This window comes from Oncorhynchus gorbuscha, linkage group LG15, assembly GCF_021184085.1.
Source record: "Oncorhynchus gorbuscha isolate QuinsamMale2020 ecotype Even-year linkage group LG15, OgorEven_v1.0, whole genome shotgun sequence".
Classification (NCBI taxonomy): domain Eukaryota; kingdom Metazoa; phylum Chordata; class Actinopteri; order Salmoniformes; family Salmonidae; genus Oncorhynchus; species Oncorhynchus gorbuscha.
In genome coordinates this window covers 26,537,962-26,556,951 of record NC_060187.1, presented here as the reverse complement: position 1 = coordinate 26,556,951, position 18,990 = coordinate 26,537,962, and the positions used below count along the sequence as shown (strand labels likewise).

At 46.2% G+C, this 18,990-nt stretch overlaps 1 protein-coding gene across 5 annotated transcripts in view; it reads right to left on the bottom strand.

Moving 5' to 3' along the window:
• Positions 1-18,990, bottom strand: part of LOC123996819 (E3 ubiquitin-protein ligase LNX-like) — a 98,198-nt gene that overhangs the window by 67,878 nt on the left and 11,330 nt on the right. For all 5 annotated transcript variants that reach the window (XM_046300561.1, XM_046300558.1, XM_046300562.1 and 2 more), the window contains one exon: positions 13,769-14,341. In XM_046300561.1, coding sequence (XP_046156517.1) covers positions 13,769-14,250 — 482 coding nt within the window. In that variant the 5' untranslated portion in view covers positions 14,251-14,341. The remainder of the gene's footprint in view (positions 1-13,768; positions 14,342-18,990) is intronic.

Sequence of the window (18,990 nt, the reverse complement as noted above, 5' to 3'; positions counted from 1 at the left end):
AAGAAGGTCAGCAGGTTTAAGAAGGTCAGCAGGTTAACATTTACACTACGTGGCCAAAAGTCGAATATCTGCTCGTCGAATATCTCATTAAAAAATCCTGGCCTAATATTAAATAAGGAGTTGGTCCTCCCTTTGCCACTCTTCTGGGGAGGTTTTCCACTAGATGTTGGAACATTGCTGCAGGGACTTGCTTCCATTCAGATAAAAGAGCATTAGTGAGGTCGGGCACTGATGTTGGGCGATTAGGTTTGGCTCGCAATCGGCGTTCCAATTCATCTCAAAAGTGTTTGATGTGGTTGAGGTCAGGGCTCTGTGCAGGCCAGTCTAGTTCTTCAACACCGACCTCAACAAACCATTTCTGTATGGACCTTGTAATCACACTGCACACTGCCCTAACCCATCTGGACAAGAGGAATACCTATGTAGGAATGCTGTTCATCGACTACAGCTCAGCATTTAACACCATAGTACTCTCCCTGTGAAACTGGGTCCTGGACTTTCTGATGGGCCGCCCCCAGGTGGTGAGGGTAGGAAACAACATCTCCACCCTGCTGATCCTCAACACTGGGGCCCCACAATGGTGCGTTCTCAGTCCTCTCCTGTACTCCATGTTCAGCCATGACTGCGTGGCCATGCATGCCTCCAACTCAATCATCAAGTTGCAGATGACACTACAGTGGTAGGCTTGATTACCAACAACGACGAGACGTCCTACAGGGAGGAGGTGAGGGCCCTCGGAGTGTGGTGTCAGGAAAATAACCTCACACTCAACATCAACAAAACAAAGGAGATGATCGTGGACTTCAGGAAACAGCAGAGGGAGCACCCCCCTATCCACATCGACGGGACAGTAGTGGAGAAGGTGGAAAGTTTTAGGTTCTTCTGCGTACACATCATGGACAAACTGAAATGGTCCACCCACACAGACAGCGTGGTGAAGAACAATGCCTCTTCAACCTTTAGTTTGTCACCAAAAACACTCACAAACTTTTACTGATGCACAATCGAGAGCATCCTGTCGGGCTGTATCACAGCCTGGTACGGCAACTGCTCCGCCCACAACCGTAAGGCTCTCCAGAGGGTAGTGAGGTCTGCACAATGTATTACCGGGGGCAAACTACCTGCCCTCCAGGACACCTACACCACCCGATGTCACAGGAAGGCCATAAAGATCATTAAGGACAACAACCACCCGAGCCACTGCCTGTTCACCCCGCTATCATCCAGAAGGCGAGGCCAGTACAGGTGCATCAAAGCTGGGACCGAGAGACTGAAAAACAGCTTCTATCTCATGGCTATCAGACTGTAAAACAGTCATCACTAACATTGAGTGGCTGCTGCCAACTCAAATTTGATTTGATTTGATTTGTGCACAGGAGTATTGTCATGCTGAAACAGGAAAGGGCCTTACTGGAATGTCATTGTATGCTTAGAGTTAAGTGTAATGGGTTTCGTAGATGGAAGAAGGTGTGGACCAAAGCGCAGCGTGGTACGTGTTCATGATTTATTTAGCTGAACACTGAAATACAAAAAACAACAACGTGAATAAACGAAAAAAACGAAACAGTCCTGTAAGGTGCAGAAAACACTAAACAGAAATTAAACACCCACAACCAAAATGGGGAAAACAGGCTACCTAAGTATGATTCTCAATCAGAGACAACGAACAACACCTGCCCCTGATTGAGAACCATACTAAGCCAAACACAAAAAGAACATAGACTACCCACCCCAACTCACACCTTGACCAACCTAAAACAAAGACATAACAAAGGAACTAAGGTCAGAACGTGACAGTAACCCCCCCAAAGGTGCGGACTCCGGCCGCAAAACCTGAACCTATCGGGGAGGGTCTGGGTGGGCGTCTGTCCGCGGTGGCGGCTCAGGACAGACGGGCGACTCTGGCAGCTCAGGACAGACGGGCGACTCTGGCAGCTCAGGACAGACGGGCGACTCTGGCAGCTCAGGACAGACGGGCGACTCTGGCAGCTCAGGACAGACGGGCGACTCTGGCAGCTCAGGACAGACGGGCGACTCTGGCAGCTCAGGACAGACGGGGCGACTCTGGCAGCTCAGGACAGACGGGCGACTCTGGCAGCTCAGGACAGACGGGCGACTCTGGCAGCTCAGGACAGACGGGCGACTCTGGCAGCTCAGGACAGACGGGCGACTCTGGCAGCTCAGGACAGACGGGCGACTCTGGCAGCTCAGGACAGACGGGCGACTCTGGCAGCTCAGGACAGACGGGCGACTCTGGCAGCTCAGGACAGACGGGCGACTCTGGCAGCTCAGGACAGACGGGCGACTCTGGCAGCTCAGGACAGACGGGCGACTCTGGCAGCTCAGGACAGACGGGCGACTCTGGCAGCTCAGGACAGACGGGCGACTCTGGCAGCTCAGGACAGACGGGCGACTCTGGCAGCTCAGGACAGACGGGGCGACTCTGGCAGCTCAGGACAGACAGACGGGCGACTCTGGCAGCTCAGGACAGACGGGCGACTCTGGCAGCTCAGGACAGACGGGCGACTCTGGCAGCTCAGGACAGACGGGCGACTCTGGCAGCTCAGGACAGACGGGCGACTCTGGCAGCTCAGGACAGACGGGACGGGCGACTCTGGCAGCTCAGGACAGACGGGCGACTCTGGCAGCTCAGGACAGACGGGCGACTCTGGCAGCTCAGGACAGACGGGAGACTCTGGCAGCTCAGGACAGACGGGCGACTCTGGCAGCTCAGGACAGACGGGCGACTCTGGCAGCTCAGGACAGACGGGCGACTCTGGCAGCTCAGGACAGACGGGCGACTCTGGCAGCTCAGGACAGACGGGCGACTCTGGCAGCTCAGGACAGACGGGCGACTCTGGCAGCTCAGGACAGACGGGCGGCTCTGGCAGCTAAGATGGAACTAAGAGGCCAAGCCCGAACCATGAGAAACAGCCCCAGACCATTATTCCTCCTCCACCAAACTTTAAAGTTGGCACTATTCATTCGGACAGGTAGCGTTCTCCTGGCATCCGCCAAACCCAAATTTGAGCTCTTCAGTAAGAACTATCTACTGCCAATGTTTGCAATATGATTGCATGGCTGTGTGCTCGATTTTATACACCTGTCAGCAGTGTGGCTGAAATAACAGAATCCACTAATTTGAAAGGGTGTCCACATACTTTTGTATATATAGTGTACCTAATAACCTTTAGTGTGTTTCTCAAATAATTTTGACCATGTGGTGTATTGTAAAAATTGGCTATATTGTAAAAGTTACCAAAATTGAAGGATAGGGTTAGGCATTATGGTTAGCAGTGTGGTAAGGTTAGGGTTAAGGTTAGGGTTTGGTGACAACTCTGCAGAGCTGCCTCCAGAACAAGATTCATGACGGGAAACGCTAACCTGCAGGAGGTCATGGGAGGGGGGCTGTATTGATTAATAACGTTGGGCACTTTAAGGTTGCATAAGGGCTGGTCACAGAGCTAGCAGACAGAAGACATGCAAATGAAGCAGACTATTTTTGTTTTGAGTGTTTACAGCGCTAGATAGATAGAGCTCTCTCTTTTCATCTTGTCCTCTCTTTTCATCTCTCTCATCTCTCCTCTTTCTCTGCCCCTCTCATCTCCCTCTTCTCTGTCATCCCTCTCTTCAGCTGTAAATAGAGAGCCTGAGAGAGTGACTGACCGATGGTGGTTAGAGAACTTAGATCTCCACTCATGTTATCAAGTAACACTTCAAGCTTGCAGCTTCCCTCATTTATCACCTTTCTATCTCTCCATCTCTCCCTCCTCTCAATTCCTCTCCCACTATATTTCATTACCACTCTGTCCCACATTGATTCTCTCCTTTAAAGCTATCCTCTATCCTCTCTTGCTCTCTTCTGTTCATCTGTGTTTTCTCTCTCTTGTCCCCATCTCTCTACAGCAGGCCTATCTAACAGCTCCTCTCCTCTCCTCTCCTCTCCTCTCTGTGGTAGTGGTTAGTAGTGGTTAGTAGTGGTTAGGGAACCTGAAGAATGAGTAAGTCTCAGTCTCCTGTCTCCTGGAACAGTGTAAGGCACTTAGCTGGTGTAAATAGCCCATCCCAATGAATATTTGATGGGTAAATATGAGAGATGTGTGGTTGCTGTGTGTTTAGATGTAGGTTGTGAAGCTGGTGAATGAGTGTTTAGTTGTATGTGTCTTGTCTGGAACAGTGTAAGGCACAGGCTGGCAGGAAATGTATCCCAGAATGAATATTTGACAGGCCATCGTAGAACAACGAGATGTGACATAAGGAGGTGACAGGGTTTAGATGGTCGGTTGGGTGGGCTGGACGTGTCACTGTAGAGTTCAGAGAGTAGAACAGCCATCTGGCTTATAGCAGATGGCTGTAAGTGTAAGCATTCAGTACATACACAACACAAGGCACACATGCCTGCACGAAATGTATCAGTACATACACAACACAACCACACATGCCTGCAGAACATTCATGTGACATACACAACACAACCAGCAAGGCCTGCACGTAGGGTTCAGTACATACACGGCCACCTGTCACTGTAGAGTTCAGAGAGCATGAGAACAGCCATCCTGGCGTTAGCATTCAGTACATAAGATGGCAAACGCACAGGTCTGCATGTTATCATTCAGTACATACACAACACAACCACACATGCCTGCACGTAAGAATTCAGTACATGCACAACACAAACACACAGGCCTGCACGTAAGCATTCAGTACACACACAACACAAACACACAGGCCTGCATGTAAGCATTCAGTACATACACAACACAAACATACAGACCTGCACTTTAGCATCCAGTACATACACAACACAAACGCACAGGCCTGCACGTAAGTATCCAGTACATACACAACACAAACACACGGGCCTGCACGTTAGCATCCAGTACATACACAACATAACCACACAGGCCTGCACGTTAGCATTCAGTACATACACAACATAACCACACAGGCCTGCACGTTAGCATTCAGTACATACACAACATAACCACACAGGCCTGCACGTTAGCATTCAGTACATACACAACACAACCACACAGGCCTGCACGTTAGCATTCAGTACATACACAACACAAACGCACAGGTCTGCATGTTATCATTCAGTACATACACAACATAACCACACAGGCCTGCACGTTAGCATTCAGTACATACACAACACAAACGCACAGGTCTGCATGTTATCATCCAGTACATACACAAAACAAACACACAGGCCTGCACGTTAGCATTCAGTACATACACAACATAACCACACAGGCCTGCACGTTAGCATTCAGTACATACACAACACAAACGCACAGGTCTGCATGTTATCATTCAGTACATACACAAAACAAACACATAGGCCTGCTCGTTAGCGTTCAGTACATACACAACACAAACGCACAGGTCTGCATGTTATCATTCAGTACATACACAACATAACCACACAGGCCTGCACGTTAGCATTCAGTACATACACAACACAAACACACAGGTCTGCATGTTATCATTCAGTACATACACAAAACAAACACATAGGCCTGCTCGTTAGCGTTCAGTACATACACAACACAAACACACAGGCCTAGACATAAGTATTCAGTACATACACAACACAAACACACAGGCCTGCACGAAAGTATTCAGTACATAAACAACACAACCACACAGGCATGCACGTTAGCATTCAGTACATACACAACACAAATGCAAGGGCCTGCATGTTATCATTCAGTACATACACACAACACAAACACACAGGCCTGCACGTTAACGTTCCGTACATACACAACACAACCACAAAGGCCTTCACGTTATCATTCAGTACATACACAACACAAACACACAGGTCTTCACATAAGCATTCAGTACATACACAACACAAACGCACAGGTCTGCATGTTATCATTCAGTACATACACAACATAACCACACAGGCCTGCACGTTAGCATTCAGTACATACACAACACAAACACACAGGCCTGCACGTAACCATTCAGTACACACACACAACACAAACACACAGGCCTGCACGTTAACGTTCCGTACATACACAACACAACCACAAAGGCCTGCACGTTAGCATTCAGTACATACACAACACAAACACACAGGTCTTCACATAAGCATTCAGTACATACACAACCACACAGGCCTGCACGTTAGCGTTCAGTACATACACAACACAACCACACAGGCCTGCACGTTAGCATTCAGTACATACACAACACAAAGACACAGGCCTGCATGTTAACGTTCCGTACATACACAACACAACCACAAAGGCCTGCACGTTAGCATTCAGTACATACACAACACAAACACACAGGTCTTCACATAAGCATTCAGTACATACACAACCACACAGGCCTGCACGCAAGCATTCAGTACATACACAACACAAACACACAGGCATTTACGTAAGCATTCAGTACATACACAACACAAACACACAGGCATTTACATAAGCATTCAGTACATACACAACACAAACAAACAGGCCTGCACATAAGAATTCAGTACATGCACAACACAAACACACAGGCCTGCACGTAAGCATTCAGTACATAAACAACACCACCACACAGGCATGCACATTAGCATTCAGTACATACACAACACAAACACACAGGTCTTCACATAAGCATTCAGTACATACACAACCACACAGGCCTGCACGTAAGCATTCAGTACATACACAACACAAACACACAGGCCTGCACGTAAGCATTCAGTAGATACACATGCACACAGAGCCAAGCATTCAAGCACACATCCTCTAGCATTGGCTATCCATATTGACAGACTAGAATCAAATCTATTTTCATGTCCACAGGGTCACCATTGTGTCCCAAATTGCACCCTATTCCCTTTGTAGTGCACTACTTCTAACCAGGGCCCATAATGGACTCTACTGGGTACTTTTTGGGATTCTCACCATGTATGAACACAAAACAATGACCTAAATCTCACCAATACTCAACTCACAAAACGCATCAGCACGCAAAGGGATTTGTAACTTTCTGTTTATTACATGCTTTGACAAAGTTATTTACTTGACTTTTGCAGGGTAATCTGAATTTAGACAAATCCTTCTCCAATCCCACATTACGTAGACAGCAGCACTACCCAAACAGTGTGTACGTATACTCAGAGGCATGACAACCCAGGCTACAGGCATAGCAACACCAAACATGGGAGGAATCAATGCACACCTGCCTGGAAAAGCTAACAACCCAATGGCCTGTCCAAAATATGAACGGACAAATACAATAATCAAATCAAGTCAAATGTTATTTGTCACATGAGCCGAATACAACAGTGAAATGCTTACTTACAAGCCCTTAACCAACAATGCAGTTTTAAGAAAATATGTGTTAAGTAAAAAATATGAAATAAAAGTAACAAATAATTAAAGACCAGCAGTAAAATAACAATTGCGAGGCTATATACAGGGGGGTACTGATACAGAGTCAATGAGGAGGCCCTATACACGGGGGTACCGGTACAGAGTCAATGTGGAGGCCCTATACAGGGGGTACCGGTACAGAGTCAATGTGGAGGCTATATACAGGGGGTACCGGTACAGAGTCAATGTGGAGACTATATACAGGGGGTACTGATACAGAGTCAATGTGGAGGCTATATACAGGGGGGTACTGATACAGAGCCAATGTGGAGGCTATATACAGAGGGGTACCGTTACAGAGTCAATGTGGAGACTATATACAGGGGGGTACTGATACAGAGTCAATGTGGAGGCTATATACAGGGGGGTACCGATACAGAGTCAATGTGGAGGCTATATACAGGGGGTACCGGTACAGAGTCAATGTGGAGACTATATACAGGGGGTACTGATACAGAGTCAATGTGGAGGCTATATACAGGGGATACCGGTACAGAGTGAATGTGGAGACTATATACAGAGGGGTACTGGTACAGAGTCAATGTGGAGGCTATATACAGGGGGGTACTGATACAGAGTCAATGTGGAGGCTATATACAGGGGGTACCGGTACAGAGTCAATGTGGAGGCCCTATACAGGGGGGTACCGGTACAGAGTCAATGTGGAGGCCATATACAGGGGGGTACCGGTACAGAGTCAATGTGGAGGCCCTATACAGGGGGGTACCGGTACAGAGTCAATGTGGAGACTATATACAGGGGGTACTGATACAGAGTCAATGTGGAGGCTATATACAGAGGGGTACCGGTACAGAGTCAATGTGGAGACTATATACAGGGGGGTACTGATACAGAGTCAATGTGGAGGCTATATACAGGGGGGTACCGATACAGAGTCAATGTGGAGGCTATATACAGGGGGTACCGGTACAGAGTCAATGTGGAGACTATATACAGGGGGTACTGATACAGAGTCAATGTGGAGGCTATATACAGGGGGTACCGGTACAGAGTCAATGTGGAGGCTATATACAGGGGTACCGGTACAGAGTCAATGTGGAGGCTATATACAGGGGTACCGGTACAGAGTCAATGTGGAGGCTATATACAGGGGGTACCGATACAGAGTCAATGTGGAGGCTATATACAGGGGGTACCGGTACAGAGTCAATGTGGAGACTATATACAGGGGGTACTGATACAGAGTCAATGTGGAGGCTATATACAGGGGATACCGGTACAGAGTGAATGTGGAGACTATATACAGAGGGGTACTGGTACAGAGTCAATGTGGAGGCTATATACAGGGGGGTACTGATACAGAGTCAATGTGGAGGCTATATACAGGGGGTACCGGTACAGAGTCAATGTGGAGGCTATATACAGGGGGTACCGGTACAGAGTCAATGTGGAGGCTATATACAGGGGGTACCGGTACAGAGTCAATGTGGAGGCTATATACAGGGGGGTACTGATACAGAGCCAATGTGGAGGCTATATACAGGGGGTACCGGTACAGAGTCAATGTGGAGACTATATACAGGGGGTACCGATACAGAGGCAATGTGGAGGCTATATACAGGAGGGTACCGGTACAGAGTCAATGTGGAGGCTATATACAGGGGGGTACCGATACAGAGTCAATGTGGAGGCTATATACAGGGGGTACCGGTACAGAGTCAATGTGGAGGCTATATACAGGGGGTACTGATACAGAGTCAATGTGGAGGCTATATACAGGAGGGTACCGGTACAGAGTCAATGTGGAGGCTATATACAGGGGGTACCAGTACAGAGTCAATGTGGAGACTATATACAGGGGGTACTGATACAGAGTCAATGTGGAGGCTATATACAGGAGGGTACCGGTACAGAGTCAATGTGGAGGCTATATACAGGAGGGTACCGGTACAGAGTCAATGTGGATGCTATATACAGGGGTACCAGTACAGAGTCAATGTGGAGACTATATACAGGGGGTACCGGTACAGAGTCAATGTGGATGCTATATACAGGGGGTACCGGTACAGAGTCAATGTGGATGCTATATACAGGGGGTACCGGTACAGAGTCAATGTGGAGGCTATATACAGGGGGTATCGGTACAGAGTCAATGTGGAGGCTATATACAGGGGGTACCGGTACAGAGTCAATGTGGAGGCTATATACAGGAGGGTACTGGTACAGAGTCAATGTGGAGACTATATACAGGGGTACTGATACAGAGTCAATGTGGAGGCTATATACAGGGGGTACTGATACAGAGTCAATGTGGAGGCTTTATACAAGGGGTACTGATATAGAGTCAATGTGGAGGCTATATATAGGGGGTACTGATATAGAGTCAATGTGGAGGCTTTATACAAGGCGGTACTGATACAGAGTCAATGTGGAGGCTATATACAGGGGTACTGATACAGAGTCAATGTGGAGACTATATACAGGGGGTACTGATACAGAGTCAATGTGGAGACTATATACAGGGGTACTGATACAGAGTCAATGTGGAGGCTATATACAGGGAGGTACTGATATAGAGTCAATGTGGAGACTATACACAGGGGGGGGTACTGATACAGAGTCAATGTGGAGGCTTTATACAAGGGGGTACTGATACAGAGTCAATGTGGAGGCTATATACAGGGGTATTGATACAGAGTCAATGTGGAGAATATACAGGGGTACTGATACAGAGTCAATGTGGAGGCTATATACAGGGGGGTACTGATATAGAGTCAATGTGGAGGCTATATACAGGGGTACTGATACAGAGTCAATGTGGAGACTATATACAGCGGGTACTGATACAGAGTCAATGTGGAGGCTATATACAGGGGTACTGATACAGAGTCAATGTGGAGGCTTTATACAAGGGGTACTGATACAGAGTCAATGTGGAGACTATATACAGGGGTACTGATACAGAGTCAATGTGGAGGCTATATACAGGGGGTACTGATACAGAGTCAATGTGGAGGCTATATACATATAGAGGGGAGGCTACTGATACAGAGTCAATGTGGAGGCTATATACAGGGGGTACTGATACAGAGTCAATGTGGAGGCTTTATACAGAGGGGGGGTACTGATACAGAGTCAATGTGGAGACTATATACAGTGGACAGAGTCAATGTGGAGGCTATATACAGGGAGGTACTGATATAGAGTCTACAGGGGGTACTGATACAGAGTCAATGTGGAGGCTTTATACAAGGGGGTACTGATACAGAGTCAATGTGGAGGCTATATACAGGGGGTATTGATACAGAGTCAATGTGGAGGCTATATACAGGGGGGTACTGATACAGAGTCAATGTGCAGGTGCACTGGTTACTTGAGGTAATTGATGTAGAGTTAAAGGTACTATGCATAGATAATAAAAAGAGAATAGCAGCAGAATCTAAACATAATCAATACAACTACACACACGCTAAAGTACAAATAGTTCACTTATTTTCACTGGGAAAGGCACTTGATTAACTTTCATGGAAAACTCACTGTAAAATGATTTGTAAGCAAAACACAGGCTATAAACACCTTCCTATAAACACATACCTAATGACTTACGACATTAAACACTGCATCATAAACGTAACACATACTTGCAATTCTGCATGACCACAAGGACACAACCACAATTACTGGATCGCAAACACAACCACAAACACAAGACCACAAACACTGAACCGAAAACGCACAACCACAACCACAAGCAGACAGGACCAAAGTTCAACTACCAGTATGACCTTATGAAGAGTGTGAATCAGGCTGGATGGGCATCCCCAGTCAAGCCAGAGTGCCTCTTGTCTTCCCCCTAGGACGTAGCCTCCCCCCTCCACAGATAAATAACGCCTCCTGACTCCTCCTGACTATCCAAGAGAGGAGCTGGTCCCCAGAGACCCCTAGACCACTCACATCACATCACCTCCACACACCGCAATTACAACAATCACACACCATGAACAAAACGGAGAGGAAACCTGGGAGCCTAGGGAGAGATAGAGAGAGAAAAAGGGAGGAGGGAGAAGTAAGTGGGAGACCCAGGACACCAGAGGATGAATATGGGGGAGGAGAAGGGAAGAGAAAGGTAGTAAACTTGGAGGGGATTGCAGTATCAGGAGATAGAGGTTATGCAATCACTATCACTATTCAGTTCAATGGGAAACACATTGTTGTACAGTAGCAGTGCATAGCTATGGAGATGCACTTGTAATTATCTCCCAGGCCTCTGGGCTAACAGAGTGTTAACGAGCGCTAATGAAGAGAGGAGCCCAGACACTGAACAACGAGCAGTCAAACCTCTGGCTATTTAATGATATGTAAACAGAGGAGCTCGGCTGGTTCAGATGAAAGAGCCAGGGTGAGGAAGTGTCCTCTCTCCCCCTGGGACTGGAGGGAAGGGAGACAATAGGGATGTTTGGTGTGTTTGTTAACTGGAGGTCAACACAGTTTTATCACAACAACATTATGAGCCCTGAGAGAGAGGAGCAGATGAGGAGACCAGAACACAAAAACACACATGCAGCAGTTATTATGGGGGCTGCAATATCTAACCATATTTAGGAAAACATACAGTATAGTCACTCTGTGTATACAGTGGGTGAGGAAGTATCTCTGCTCTTACAGTAGATTGTGGGTAAAAGTGTGTAGGGGTAGCCTCCTCTTCAAGTGTGTAAATACATGTTGTGGTTTTCAGTGTTTCTGCTACCTGTTCTTGATGTGAGCCTCCATATCTCCTTGAGGCAGGGTTTCAGTGCAGTGGGCTAAGGTGTGTTGGGGTAATATGTTGTTATTACAGTAGATAGTGTGTTAGGGTGTGTTGGGGTAATATGTTATTACAGTAGATAGTGTGTTAGAGTGTGTTGGGGTCATATGTTATTACAGTAGATATTGTGTTAGGGTGTGTTGGGGTCATATGTTATTACAGTAGATATTGTGTTGGGGTAATATGTTATTACAGTAGATATTGTGTTAGGGTGTGTTGGGGTAATATGTTATTACAGTAGATATTGTGTTAGGGTGTGTTGGGGTAATATGTTATTACAGTAGATAGTGTGTTAGGGTGTGTTGGGGTAATATGTTATTACAGTAGATAGTGTGTTAGGGTGTGTTGGGGTAATATGTTATTACAGTAGATAGTTAGGGCGTGTTGGGGTCATATGTTATTACAGTAGTAGGTGTGTTAGGGTAATATAATATGTTATTACAGTAGATATTGTGTTAGGGTGTGTTGGGGTAATATGTTATTACAGTAGATATTGTGTTAGGGTGTGTTGGGGTAATATGTTATTACAGTAGATAGTGTGTTAGGGTGTGTTGGGGTAATATGTTATTACAGTAGATAGTGTGTTAGGGTGTGTTGGGGTAATATGTTATTACAGTAGATTTTGTGTTAGGGCGTGTTGGGGTCATATATAGTTATTACAGTAGATATTGTGTTAGGTGTGTTGGGGGAATATATTATTACAGTAGATATTGTGTTAGGGTGTGTTGGGGTGTGTTGGGTGTTGGGGTATATGTTATTACAGTAGATATTGTGTTAGGGTGTGTTGGGGTAATATGTGTTGTTATTACAGTAGATATAGATATTGTGTTAGGGTGTGTTGGGGTAATATGTTATTACAGTAGATATTGTGTTAGGTAGTGTGTGTTAGGGTGTGTTGGGGTAATATGTTATTACAGTAGATATTGTTAGTTAATATGGTAGATGTTGGGGTGTTGGGGTGTTATTACAATATATATTACAGTAGATATTGTGTTAGGGTGTGTTGTGTTATTACAGTAGATATTGTGTTAGGGTGTGTTGGGGGAATATATTATTACAGTAGATATTGTGTTAGGGTGTGTTGGGGGAATATATTATTACAGTAGATATTGTGTTAGGGTGTGTTGGGGTAATATGTTATTACAGTAGATAGTGTTTTAGGGTGTGTTGGGGAAATATGTTATTACAGTAGATATTGTGTTGGGGTAATATGTTATTACAGTGGATAGTGTGTTAGGGTGTGTTGGGGTATATGTTATTACAGTAGATACTGTGTTAGGGTGTGTTGGGGGAATATATTATTACAGTAGATATTGTGGTCGGGTGTGTTGGGGTAATATGTTATTACAGTAGATATTGTGTTGGGGTAATATGTTATTACAGTGGATAGTGTGTTAGGGTGTGTTGGGGTATATGTTATTACAGTAGATATTGTGTTAGGGTGTGTTGGGGTAATATGTTATTACAGTAGATAGTGTGTTAGGGTGTGTTGGGGTAATATGTTATTACAGTAGATATAGTGTTTTAGGGTGTGTCTGGGTAATATGTTATTACAGTAGAAATGTTATTAAAGTCCATAGTGGGTTAGGGTGTGTTGGGGTACTGGACCTACCTATTCTTGATGTGAGCCCCCAACTCTCCTCGGGGCAGTGTATCGGTGCAGTGGTCAGAGAAGGGGCAGGCCACGGCCAGCTTGTCCAGTAGCTTGTGCACCAGCAGGCTGGACTTGCGGCAGTTCTGCAGCATGAGATGGGTTCGGTCCACGGGGCAGAAGTCACTCTCCAGCAGGAAGCTGGTCAGACACTCCTGGCAGTAGGTGTGTCCGCAGGGCGTGTCCAGCGGCCTGATGAGTGGCTGCAGACAGATATGACACATCAGGTCATCGTCCACCTTGTCTTGGTACAGGTACTCATGGTTCTCCTCTATCAAGTGTCTCTGGCCGCACGTTTGGCACAGGTCAGGGGGAGGTGACTCCAGGCCGCCGTAGCCAATCATGGCAGGTGGTGGTGGTCGTGGTGGGGGTGGTTGTGATGGGGGTGATGATGCCATCACCATTGCCATGGCAATCTCAGGCATCTCCTCCTGGCTACTCATGAAGAGGGCAGGGCTAAGTTTGGCTGAGGGAGGCTTGGTTTGGTGCTGTGGGGGATCAGGTGAATTTCACTGAATGTAGAGGTCCATGGAGCTGTATAGAGAGACAGAGAGTGGCATTGATATTGTTTATAGCTGGAAGCTGTTTATAATCTTAGTATTCTGTGAGATGAGCTAGAGAACTTGGTGTTGCATATTAACACAGGCAGGCAGGCAGGCAGGCAGGCAGGCAGGCAGGCAGGCAGGCAGGCAGGTAGGCACCCACCCACCCACCCACCCACCCACACACACACACACGCACACACAAAGCAGTGAAATACCTAGCAGCAATCCAGCCACTGTGAGAATAGCATCTTTTCACTCCTTTTGATGTAGATGTTTCTCTTCTGGCAGAGAAGACTGATATCCAACTACTGAGAAACTAATTTTTCTCTTGCTACAGAAACATCAATACTCCTTATCCCAACACCAAAAACACAGAGAGAGAAATAATATATGGCACACACTTTACTGTCTGCAGCTATTCAGATTCAATCCATGTGTACCGTGTGGGACATACAGACGCAGGACTGTAATTTGATCACTCTTTGCTGAGAATATTCCTGCACAGCAGGAACTGCAGACTTGTAGTGTATTGGAGCTATAAAAAGGCTTCTAAAGTTTGTAAATTACACTTTAAAATGTCTGACATTTAAAATGTATCAACCCCTGAAGAACATTTCCATTCATTACAATCCACATAATAATCCACATTTCCCATTGCTGCAGAAACATTTTCCTGTTGTAGCAAACTGGCTTAAATTAAGATCTCTCACGGATTCCCCCGGTACTGCTGCTCATTCCGTGCACCAGTTCCAGAGGTCTACGTCACCGGCCTCTAGGCATCACTGAACTGTCTCATTACGCACACCTGATTCCAATTCCCCTGATTAGTAGTTGTATTTACAGTGGGGAGAACAAGTATTTGAAACACTGCCGATTTTGCAGGTTTTCTAACTTACAAAGCATGTAGAGGTCTGTCATTTTTTAAATCATAGGTACACTTCAACTGTGAGAGACAGAATCTAAAACAAAAATCCAGAAAATCACATTGTATGATTTTTAAGTAATTAATTTGCAATTTATTTATTCATGACATAAGTATTTGATCACCTACCAACCAGTAAGTATTCCGGCTCTCACAGACCTGTTAGTTTTTCTTTAAGAAGCCCTCCTGCTCTCCACTCATTACCTGTATTAACTGCACCTGTTTGAACTCGTTACCTGTATAAAAGACACCTGTCCACACACTCAATCAAACAGACTCCAACCTCTCCACAATGGCCAAGAACAGAGAGCTGTGTAAGGACATCAAGGATGCAATTGTAGACCTGCACAAAGCTGGGATGGGCTACAGGACAATAGGCAAGCAGCTTGGTGAGAAGGCAACAACTGTTGGCACAATTATTAGAAAATTCAAGATGACGGTCAAGATGATGGTCAATCACCCTCGGTCTGGGGCTCCATGCAAGATCTCACCTTGTGGGTCATCAATAATCATGAGGAAGGTGAGGGATCAGCCCAGAACTACACAGCAGGACCTGGTCAATGACCTGAAGAGAGCTGGGACCACAGTCTCAAAGATAACCATGAGTAACACACTACGCCGCCATGGATTAAAATCCTGCAGAGCATGCAAGGTCCCCCTGCTCAAGCCAGCGCATGTCCAGGCCCGTCTGAAGTTTGCCAATGACCATCTGGATGATCCAGAGGAGGAATGGGAGAAGATCATGTGGTCTGATGAGACAAAAATATAACTTTTTGGTCTAAACTCCACTCGCCGTGTTTGGAGGAAGAAGAAGGATGAGTACAACCCCAAGAACACCATCCCAACCGTGAAGCATGGAAGTGGAAACATCATTCTTTCGGGATGCTTTTCTGCAAAGGGGACAGGACATCTGCACCGTACTGAGGGGAGGATGGATGGGGCCATGTATCGCGAGATCTTGGCCAACAACCTCCTTCCCTCTGTAAGAGCATTGAAAATGGGTCGGGCTGGGTCTTCCAGCATGACAACGACCGGAAACACACAGCCAGGGTAACTAAGGAGTGGCTCCGTAAGAAGCATCAAGGTCCTGGAGTGGCCTAGCCAGTCTCCAAACCTGAACCCAATATAAAATCTTTGGAGGGAGCTGAAAGTCCGTATTGCCCAGCGACAGCCCCGAAACCTGAAGGATCTGGAGAAGGTCTGTATGGAAGAGTGGGCCAAAATCCCTGCTGCAGTGTGTGTAAACCTGGTCAAGAACTACAGGACACTTATGTTCTCTGTAATTGCAAACAAAGGTTTCTGTACCAAATATTAAGTTCTGCTTTTCTGATGTATCAAATACTTATGTCATGCAGTAAAATGCAAATGAATTACTTAAAAATCATACAATGTGTTTCTGGATTTTTGTTTTAGATTCCGTCTCTCACAGTTGAAGTGTACCTATGATAAAAATGACAGACCTCTACATGCTATGTAAGTAGGAAAACCTGCATGTAACGTCGTTTGTCTGTTGTATGAAGAGAGTCAGACCGAAATGCAGCATGTAGGCCAATAGGAAGGGCTGGTATGTGCCGCAGCTGGCTCTGCACCCGCACTGGAAACACCGTGCGCTCCATAGCATAACACGGTGCCTGCCCGGTCTCTCTAGCCCAACGGTGAGCACAGGGAGTATGCGCAGGTCTCCTACCTGGCATAACTATTCTCCCCTCTAGCCGCCCCCCAATACATTTTTTGGGGTGACTTTCCGGTTTCCAACCGTGTCGCCGTGCTGCTTCCTCATACCTGCGCCTCTCCGCTTTAGCTGCTTCTATTTCCTCCTTGGGATGGCGATATTCTCCCGGCTGCGCCCAGGGTCCTTTACCGTCTAATTCCTCCTCCCATGTCCAAATCTCCAAATGGTGCAGTCTCTCCCACTGCAACTGTTCTTCACGATTAACAGGGAGAGTAGGCTCAGGTCTGACTTCTGACTCAGCCACTCTCTCTCTGCGCTTTCCCCCGTTACTTTCCATTTTCGCTCTGTATAGCCGTGCTTTCCTTTTCGAATCCATACGTCTATAGCCCTCCTCGCATTGCTGTAGGGAATCCCAGGCGGGCTCCTGCACTCGCCCTGGGTCGGCTGCCCACCTGTCGATTTCTTCCCACGTCGTATAATCCCTGCTTCTGCCGTCCATATCGTCCTCCTTTAGCTCCTGCCAGTTCACACGCTGCTCGGTCTGTGAATCGTGGTGGGTGATTCTGTAATGATCTTTGTCTGTTGTTTGTAGAAAGTCAGACCGAAATGCAGCGTGTAGGTTACTCATGACTTTTAATGAAGCTATACGGTACATGAAATAACGGAAGAAGAAAACAACAAACGAATGAAACAAAATACAGCCTATCTGGTGACTAACACTAACCCTAACCCACGAAATACAACGCGCACTCAAGCTACCTAAATACGGTTCCCAATCGAGACAACTAGAATCAGCTGACTCCAATTAGGAATCGCCTCAGGCAGCCAAGCCTAACTAGACACACCCCTAATAATACACACTCCCAATTAATACAAACCCAATACGAAATAACAACATATAAACCCATGTCACACCCTGGCCTACCCAAACATATAACAAAAACACAAGATACAATGACGCAGAGTTCGCGTTGTATTTTGTGGGTGTTTGTTCCTGTCTCAGTGTAGTGTCACCAGATAGGCTGTAATAGGTTTTACGTTCCGTTTGTTGTTTTCGTATTTCAGTTATTTTCATGTACCGCAATTCCTTCATTAAAGTCATGAATAACCTACACGCTGCATTTCGGTCTGACTCTCTTCATTCAACAAATGAACGACGTTACATACGGGTCTCGTCCCATGTATTGTTCTTACGCTTCTCCTCCCATGTATTGTTATTACGGGTCTCCTCCCATGTATTGTTATTACGGGTCTCCTCCCATGTATTGTTGTGCACTTGTTCTTACGGGTCTCCTCCCATGTATTGTTATTACGGGTCTCCTCCCATGTATTGTTATTACGGGTCTCCTCCCATGTATTGTTATTACGGGTCTCGTCCCATGTATTGTTCTTACGGGTCTCCTCCCATGTATTGTTCTTACGGTTCTCCTCCCATGTATTGTTATTACGGGTCTCCTCCCATGTATTGTTATTACGGGTCTCCTCCCATGTATTGTTATTACGGTTCTCCTCCCATGTATTGTTATTACGGGTCTCCTCCCATGTATTGTTATTACGGGTCTCCTCCCATGTATTGTTCTTACGGGTCTCCTCCCATGTATTGTTATTACGGTTCTCCTCCCATGTATTGTTATTACGGGTCTCCTCCCCTGTATTGTTATTACGGTTCTCCTCCCATGTATTGTTATTACGGTTCTCCTCCCATGTATTGTTATTACGGGTCTCCTCCCATGTATTGTTCTTACGGGTCTCCTCCCATGTATTGTTCTTACGGGTCTCCTCCCATGTATTGTTATTACGGTTCTCCTCCCATGTATTGTTATTACGGGTCTCCTCCCATGTATTGTTCTTACGGGTCTCCTCCCATGTATTGTTATTACGGGTCTCCTCCCATGTATTGTTCTTACGGGTCTCCTCCCATGTATTGTTGTGCACTTGTTCTTACGGGTCTCCTCCCATGTATTGTTATTACGGGTCTCGTCTCATGTATTGTTCTTACGGGTCTCGTCTCATGTATTGTTCTTACGGGTCGCGTCTCATGTAT